Consider the following 9,401-nt stretch of genomic DNA (forward strand, 5'->3'; position numbering starts at 1 on the left):
ATAAAAGAAAGAATGAGAGATGTGGTGGAGACGGTATTTGCCAAAACCAGAGAGTTCTAAGTGTCTAAGTTGTCAATTTTCTTTGTTTCTGCTCCCTTAAGTCTGTTTATATAGGCTTCAACTGGACTTTGGGCTTTATATGTCAGTTGCTAAAATCTTTTATTTTTATTTAATTAATTAGCAACTTAATTCCTGTCCAATTTCCAATTTTGCCCCTCTCATTTAATCATTTTTGCAGTTTTGACCAGAGTTGACTGCTGACTTTGACCAGTTGACCAGATTTGACCAGTTGACCAATTTGATTGCCCTATCAGATGCTGACACGTGGCAGTGCATTTTCTCTCTCCAGAATTAGGGTTTCTGCCCCCATGTTTCTTCCTTGGCTGCGCGGCTGCTCCGGCGGGTGTGGTGGTGTTGCTGCGTCATGGTCCGTGAAGAGAAAATGTGGTTGCTGCAACTATTCCGTTTGCGTGCTTCATTGTGGCTGCTGGTGCGCGAAGATGGACGAGAATGAGGGTGCAGGTTCGTGGTTGCGCTACTACAACGGGAACGGTGATTTGAGGTGCGAAAATGGTGGATTCGAAGCTGGTGCAGCCATGGCTGCTGCGTGAAGGACTCGCACGGTGCAGGGCTGACTCGCTGTGTGGTCGCGAATGGTGGCCGGGATTGGTTCGCGGTGTTCGTTGTTGGTGCGTTGCAGTGAGGTGCGCTGCTGCGGTGAAGATGGAAGCTGCGCGAATGGAGGACCGTTGTGTGGAGGCGCGACGAAACTGCGGAGAAGATGGTTGCGATGGTGGCACGTCGCGGTGGCTGCTGTAATGGAGGTTGCAGGTGCGGTGGCCGGCGAGAACGAAGAGGTGCGGTGGTGTTGATGGTGGCTGCCGTGACTGGTGGTGGTGGCTGTGTGGAGGGTGGTCATGGTGGCTGAAATTAGGGTTAGGGTTTCATGAGTGAGATGGAGGAGATGATGACGTGGCAAGATCTGATTGGTTAATTTGGTGAGTGGAGGATTATGACACGTGTCAGCTTATGGTTGGCCTGATTTGAAAGGTGGGGATTGCCACATGGCATGATCTGGTTGAGTGGAGTTTAAGTGGTAGGAGGGGTGCAACTTAGTGAAAACTGGGGGTGCAGAACAGGGTTTTTGGTGGTCCACTTTGCAGGAGTGTGCAAATAAAATATGGGGGTGCATTTAGCTCCTGATTTATTCTTTTCCAGAATTTCCTGATTTTGGACTTATTTTGTAACTTTGAATATTTTAAATCCACACTATTAATGACCAAAAATAAATTCCAGCTGCATTAACAAACGTTAGAATATCCAATAATATTTTATGCAACTAAAATCAATTTTTACGCCACTTTTACCAAACTTACTCAATAAATCCAATAATCACAAATCCTAATTAAATCAATCTTTAAGCACAGAAAATTTAATTAAATCCCCAAATTTAAATATTAAATGAGGGCAAAAATTTGAACTCATCACACACCCACACTTATCCTTTTGCACTCCTGGGCAAAATTGAACAATTTCAAAACTTTATTCTGAGGTCTTTTATTTCATATTTTCAGTGGATTAAAGAAATGAATACAAATGGAAACAGATCAATCTTCTAGAAATCATGTTGCCATGCACAAACAAATGGATAAAATTTTGTTTTTCACACATGAGTTAATCTTTTGAGTTTACAAGATAATCAAATATGAAAGAGAAACACTCAAGTTAAATGTATATTTTCTCACCAAAATTCGCTCAAGTGTTTTGGCTTGTGTTTTCACTCAAAATACCCATGCAAGTAAACACTCTCAATGCTTAGCAAGACTCTAATATTCATAGCTTTCAGAAAACATGCATTCAAAAATCATGAGGACTTTTCAAGGTTATAATAAGGCCAAGGCAAAGGTAGGAAAAACTTTAGGATTTGTGTGTTTTTGAAATAGTAAGGAAGAAAGAGTTATGGAGCATAGTTTCAAAAACAATCCTTTTTTTTTCTTTGTTTTTTTTTTCTCTTTTATCCTCTGTTGCTCTTTTTCAGACAACAATCATTTTTCATTACAACACTCTGTCATCAACAATTATTTTCCTTTTTGCCATTTTTACAACTTTGTGGGGGAAATACTCACCCCCACACTTTATTCCTCAACCAATCTCAACATAATCCACTAGCTCCTTTTTTCACGCTAAGGTAAGGAAAAACATGGTCTTTTTCTTTTTAAGGTTTAGCAATATGCTCAAAACAAGAAAAAGAGGTTTAAGGTCAAGGGGCTGCCAATGGATCAAGGTCATGGTTAGCTTATTTGGCCAAGTAGCTAAAAACAAGAAATGCCTCAGTCATATCAAATCATGCATGTTCACCTAAGATGCAAAACAACAGAATCAAGCTAAACATTTGAGTACCAACAAGACATGAGCAAGTCACACAAGAAAAATAGGAATGACAGGTTGCTTTGTTGTGCTCTCTTCGAGTCTTGCGTGAAGCTGGGGCAAAGTTTTACCGAGGTCCCATGGGGTGTAGAAAATGTTCTTACTAGGACCGTGAGGCGAGTCTTTGGACAGGTGGCAAGATCTTGTTGACTTTGACATACTTTGATGGGGTGCTTCCAAGGGTTGAGACACAATGGAAGATCCATTCGAAAAAAGACTCTTTGACGCTCAAATCAGTAAGAGAGTAAGGATTTTGTATAAGAGAGAATGAGTATATGAGAGTATATGTTTTTCCTGTGAAATACTAGATTTATTTATAGGCCCTTTTGGGCCTTAGACTTATGTGATAAAACATGTAATATAATATTAACCAATATCAATGAAATAATAACTTACCTTGAATAGACAGTAACAATAATAATAATGACACATTACCCCGATATACTAAATAATATGTAAATATTTGGTGTCAAGGAACATTAAAATGATAATGTTCTAATATCGAGATGATTCACACTTACTATAAAATTCGCGGAAATTAATTAATTAAATAAATAATTAATTAATAAATGCGGGTGAGTTGTGCATTTATGACATTAATTTCTGTTATGTGTGACGTGAAAAAGTGCTAGCTCAAATGGTTGAGAGTACTTTGGTTGTGTGAGAGGACTTAGGTTCGAGTCCTAAGTAGGCCAATTATGTGTATTTTGTTATTAATGTTTTATTAATATGTTGGGCCACCCTCAAGATGAGATATGCTTGAATTGTATGTGTTAGCAAGAAACATGGGTTGGCCTGATGGTTTAGAGTTGATTTAACTTTGGCATGGTGTGGGTTCGAACCTGGGTGGACTTAAATTTAACTTTCTTTTTGCTAAAAGGTTGTGTGGCTGAATATGAATAGATGAGAAAGACCTTAGCAGAAGGAGAGTTAGGAGTGAAGTAGAGAGGGTAATTGAAGTGGTGATAAGGCAAGCCTTGGTGATCAAATGGGATTTTTCAGGTTAGGGGAGCTGAACCCGAAATTGCATGCCTTTGATCATTTTGCATGATTTGAATGTGTATATGCTATGGAATTTGCACTATATCTGTGATGAATTGGGGTTTGGGGTGTTTAGGTACTGTTTTATATGAATTCATACCTAAATTATGTGATTATAATGAGATGATGCACTGTGTAAGGGTAATTGTGCAAAACTTTGGTTTTTGGAGTCCCCATTATGGCAACATTGTGTTCATATGTGCGTGCATTATTTTCCTAATGAATGGTATGATTTGGCATGAGTTTTGAGAATGGTTACTGCTGGTCGCGTGCGTAAACAGGGAGCCATTCTGCAATTTTCGCTTAGGCGAGCCAGCCTCACCTAGGCGAGGTTGGCAGAGACAAAATCCTTGTGTTACGCGATCATCTCGCGCAAGCGAGGGAGCCTAGTCCTGAGCGACAGGTCATCTCGCTCAGGCGAGTGTGCCTCGCTTAGGTGAGGATACGAGCATGTTGAAGGGTGCTAGTGGGGACATCTCGCTCAGGCGAGAGTCTCTCGCCTAGGCAAGATTTCGAGGGTGATTTGTGTTGTTTGGTGGAACTTGTTGCTTGGACGAGATGAATCATGATTCTGGGCGAGCGAGGGTCTCGCCCAAGCGAGGGTGAGCTCGCTTAAACGAGAGTACGTGTAGTGCAGTGTTTTTAGAGGCTCGCCCAAGCTAGTGGATCTAGCTTAAGCGAGATAGGCTGGACAGGTTACACAACGGAGTTTATTTTAAGGGAGTGAGGATGTTGGGAAACTTCCAAAGCAGGTGTTATTGCTATATTATTGGGATGAAGTAGAAATTAAAGCATGGTCTATAAGGCTTCTAAGAATATCTCGTTGGTGGGCTTGCTGGTGTTCCAAGGGTTGTGGCCCGGAACGTATCTTTGAGTTGTGACTCAAGATAGGGGTTAAGCACGTGGCATTCTATGGGTTGTGGCCCGGAATGACTTTTCTCGAGTTGTGGGCTCGGGATAGCGGATGAACACGAGGGACCTTGAGTTGTGGCTCGGGTTGGCGAGTGTGCCGGTGTGAGTGTGCTGGTTATGGCTAGTACAGATGGGTCCAGATGGATTGCCCTCCTCAGTGGTTGCTGACGAGTTTGGTAATCCTGGGACGTTACGGACTATGTTCATACTTGGGAACTCCACCTAGCGTTACGGTGTGTGATCCGTAGCATGGTTTCCGCACATGCTCTATCGGTTGTGGCCGATAGGTGTGGCAGCAAGGCTCCTGGAGATACTCAATAGAAGATATAGAACACTGCTCGCATGGTTGTGGCCATGAGAAGAACTCGAACGAGGTTTCCTGATGTACTTATTATGCATGGTGGTGGCCATGTGGAGGGAAGGTAACATGACTTCCATTAGGTGTATCGGGGTACATGATGGTGGCCATGTGATGGAATTAGAGTAAGATTCTGTGGGAAAAGAAAGGATACTTGATATGGTTGTGGCCATGCAGTATAAAGAAAGAATTTGTGGTGTTGTTATGTTATTTGTACTGGTTAAACATGTATATGTATATTTGATATATATTTTTGTATGTTTTAACTGTTAGCTCACCCTATCTGCTTGTGTTTGGCGATGATCGTGTACGCGGTACATGTGAGCAGGTGATGATGCAAGTGGAACTGGTGAGGCTTAGCTACGGAGAGGGGCTGATTATGGGAATTTTTATGTTTACGTTTTTTGTTACTCTATTTTAATATAGGATGTAAAGGCTCATGGCCTACTTGACTAAACTCACCGTTTTGTATTCATGGACTTGTTGGTACTTTAAGGAAGTTTTACATTTCCCGTGTTTTGGAAAATGAGGCATTATTATAAATGAGTTTTTACATAAATGATATTGATGTATTATTTCTGTTTTATTTTGTTAAATCCGTAATATCCGGACGGGATGTTACATTTGGTATCAGAGCTTTGTTTTCAAAATGATTTTTGGGGTCTATGGGGAGTGAGCTTACCGTGTGTGTGCTTGTGAGATCATTTTGATCATTGTTTGTTATCTGACTTTTAGTATGAAGTCTTAACCAAGCTGTTTGATGTGAACAGTTACATGTGGCGTGCTAGAGCTATGGCAAATAGGAGGAGGAGGAATAATGCTGGGGTTAATGAGATCGCGCAGGCGATACATCGGATGGTAGATGTGATGCAGCCCATTGCAATGCAACCTCGAGCCGTGGTAGCACCCACACGTCCGGTGTCGATGGAGGATTTTATGAGGCATAAGCCCTCAAAATTTGCGGGCAAATCTTCTCTAGATGAAGTCGATGCTTGGCTTAAAGAGTGCGAGAAAATCTGTCGGGTGATTGATTGCACAGATGCCCAGAAGCTCTCATTCATATCTTTCCTGTTGATAGCTGATGCGGAATACTGGTGGGCAGGCATGCAGCAACTCATGCAGACTCGGGGTGAAGAGGTTACCTGGACTTCCTTCAGGGAGAGATTTCTGGAAAAATATTTTCCAACCAGTGCCAGGCATGAGAGAGAGGCGGAATTCCTCATGTTCCAGCAGGGGAACCTGACTGTGCAGGCATACACAGACAGGTTTGAATATTTGGCCAGGTTCTACACACCTACTGTTACCGAGGAGTGGAGGTGCCGAAAATATGAGGGCGGGCTGAAACACGAGCTGCGCCGCTTTATTGTACCTCTCTGGATCCGGGAGTTCCCAGTTTTGGTGGAGCAGGCCAAGGCTGTAGAGCAGCTGGAGATGGGGCCCAGCAAAGGGGCTCGACCACATAAGACTACCTCTGATTCACGGCAGCAGAAGAAGCCGTATGATAGGCCACAAAGCTCGGCTAAGAAACTACAGTGCTACAACTGTGGTGAGGAGCATTATCGGAGGGATTGTCCAAAACCCTCAGGCAGTTCCAGTGGTGGTGGTGGTGGTAGCACTGGCAAGTGCTACGATTGTGATCAGACGGGCCATTTTGCACGACACTGCTCGAATAAGAAACCAACTAGAGGTGCATTAGCGAAGAAACCAGTAGGGGATCGACCTAGAGCCCCTGGTCGTGTTTTTGCCTTGACGACTACCAAGGCCGCCCAGTCAGGTAACCTAGTGCAGACTACTTGTTTTTTAGTTGACCATGAGGTTGTTGTGCTGTATGACTCAGGAGCTACCCATTCATTCGTATCCAATGAATGCGTGAGGAGGCTCGGTCTAATGATGCGAGAGCTGGCGTGCGAGTTAATTGTTGCGATTCCAGCGTCTGGAGAGGTATCCACCACGTCTGTTTGTTGAGATGCCCTATAGAGGTGGCAGACCGCAGGTTCAAGGTGAATCTCATCTGCTTACCAATGGAGGGGTTAGATGTGATTCTGGGTATAGATTGGTTGGCCAGCAACCATGTGGTGATTTATTGTGGGCAACGTAGCGTGGTGTTTCTAGATGCAGAAGGACTAGAATTAATATCATCCAACCAAGCATAGATGGAGATTGAAGCGGGGGCTACGTGTTTTATGATAGTAGCTCAAACGGAGAAGAAGAGTACTGTAGAGAAAATTAGTTTGATTCCTATGGTAGATGAATACGCGAATGTCTTCCCTGACAAAATCCCAGAGTTGCCACCAAGCAGGGATGTGGATTTCACCACTGATCTCATCCATGGGGCTGGCCTAGTATCTATGGCACCATATCGGATGGCACCAGCTGAGTTGGCAGAGTTAAAGAAGCAAATTGAGGATCTGCTTGAGAAGAACTTTATCCGACCGTGTGCATCACCATGGGGGGCACCGGTATTAGTTGTGAAAGAGAAGGATGGCAGTTCCAGGTTGTGTGTTGACTACCGGCAGCTGAATAAGTTAACAATCAAGAATAAGTACCCACTGCCGAGGATTGATGATCTACTGGACCAGTTAAGGGGAGCAGCTGTGTTCTCTAAGATTGACTTAAGGTCTGGATACCATCAGATCTTAGTCAAACTTGAGGATGTGCAGAAGACCGCATTCAGGTCTCGTTACGGCCACTATGAGTATGTGGTGATGCCGTTTGGGGTGACGAATGCGCCAGCTATATTCATGGACTACATGAATAGGATATTTCAGCCATATCTGGATCAGTTTGTTGTTGTATTTATAGACGACATACTGATATATTCTGAGAATAAAGAAGAACATGCGGATCATCTGCGAGTGGTCTTAGAGGTACTCAGAGAGCATAAGCTTTATGGGAAGTTATCAAAGTGTGAGTTTTGGCTTGATGAGGTGCATTTCTTTGGCCATGTAATCTCAGCTCAAGGAATCTCGGTGGACCCAGCAAAGGTTGAAACAATGTTGAAGTGGGAAAGGCCGCAAACTGTGACCGAGGTGAGAAGCTTCTTGGGCCTGGCAAGGTATTACAGGCGCTTTGTGGAAGGGTTCTCCAAGATGGTGAGTCCATTAACTCAACTCACCAGGAAGGACCAGCCCTTTTCATGGACAGACGAGTGTGAGATATGTTTTGAGGATATGAAGAGGAGATTGACCACTGCACCTATCTTAGCTATCCCTGATACAGCCAAGATGTTTGAGGTGTACTGCGATGCTTCATACCAGGGTTTGAGGTGTGTGTTGATGCAGGAGAAACGACCTGTTGCTTATGCATCTCGTCAGCTGAAGGTACACAAAAAGAACTATCCTACACATGATTTGGAGTTGGCTGCGGTAGTTTTTGCTCTCAAGACGTGGAGGCATTACTTGTATGGTTCACAGTTTCAAGTGTTCAGTGATCATAAAAGTTTGAAGTACTTATTTGATCATAAAGAGCTGAATATGAGACAGAGGCGTTGGATGGAGTATTTAAAAGATTATGATTTTGAGCTTTTATACCATCCAGGTAAAGCCAATGTAGTTGCTGACGCTCTGAGTCGGAAGAGAGTTCATATGTCGGCTATGATGATGAAGAAGTTGGAGCTTATAGAGAAACTGCGAGATGTGAACTTGAACCTATACACAGGTGTTGATCACATACGGTGCAACATGTTGCAAATCACTAATGAGTTCTTGAATGAGGTCAGGGAGGAACAGGGTAAGGATCAAGAACTGCAGCAGATTGTGAGTGAGTTAGGCACCGAGAAGAGAAAAGACTTCAGGATGGACAGAGATGGTATCCTGAGATTCAGAGAGAGGGTGTGTGTACCTCGAGTCGGGTTTTGAGAAAGATGCTCTTGGATGAAGGGCATAAGAGTCGTCTTAGCATACATCCATGTATGATTAAGATGTATAAGGACTTGAAAGCGACATTCCGGTGGACGGGTATGAAGACTGATGTGGCCGACTATGTTGCCTCTTGTTTAGTATGCCAGAAGGCAAAAATTGAGCACCAGAGGTTGGGTGGTACGTTAGAGCCTCTTGACATTCCCCAGTGGAAATGGGATAGCATTTCCTTGGATTTTGTCACGCACTTGCCATGGTCTGTGAGAGGACATGACTCGATCTGGGTTATTGTAGACAGATTGACGAAGTGTGCTCATTTCCTACCAATCAATCAGAAGATGTCATTGGATAAGATGGCAGAGTTATATGTCAGGGAGATCGTTAGACTTCATGGTGTGCTAGAGAGTATTGTGTCGGATAGGGATCCGAGGTTCACTTCCAGGTTTTGGCAGTCTTTGCAGAATGCCTTAGGCACGCAGCTGAGAATGAGCTCAGCATATCATCCTCAGACTGATGGGCAGTCTGAGAGAACCATACAATCACTGGAGGATCTACTGAGGACTTGTGTGTTGGATCATCTGGGTACGTGGAGTGATATGTTGCCCTTGGTGGAGTTCACGTACAATAATAGCTACCATTCCAGCATTGGGATGGCACCATACGAGGCACTGTATGGTAGGAGATGCAGAACTCCGTTGTGTTGGCAACATGATGAAGAGTCTGTGAGGCTTAGCTATAGAGAGGGGCTTATTATGGGAATTTTTATGTTTACGTTTTTTTGTTACTCTATTTTAATATAGGATGTA

At 43.4% G+C, this 9,401-nt stretch overlaps 1 protein-coding gene across 1 annotated transcript; it reads left to right on the top strand.

Moving 5' to 3' along the window:
- The first annotated feature begins 4,722 nt into the window (after positions 1–4,722).
- LOC114175271 lies at positions 4,723–6,703 on the top strand. Its single transcript, XM_028060053.1, has 2 exons — positions 4,723–4,802; positions 5,509–6,703. The coding sequence occupies exons 1-2, from the start codon at positions 4,723–4,725 to the stop codon at positions 6,701–6,703; spliced, it is 1,275 nt and encodes a 424-aa protein (XP_027915854.1).
- The last annotated feature ends 2,698 nt before the right edge of the window (positions 6,704–9,401 follow it).

This window comes from Vigna unguiculata, chromosome 3 (genome assembly GCF_004118075.2).
Source record: "Vigna unguiculata cultivar IT97K-499-35 chromosome 3, ASM411807v1, whole genome shotgun sequence".
Classification (NCBI taxonomy): Eukaryota; Viridiplantae; Streptophyta; class Magnoliopsida; order Fabales; family Fabaceae; genus Vigna; species Vigna unguiculata.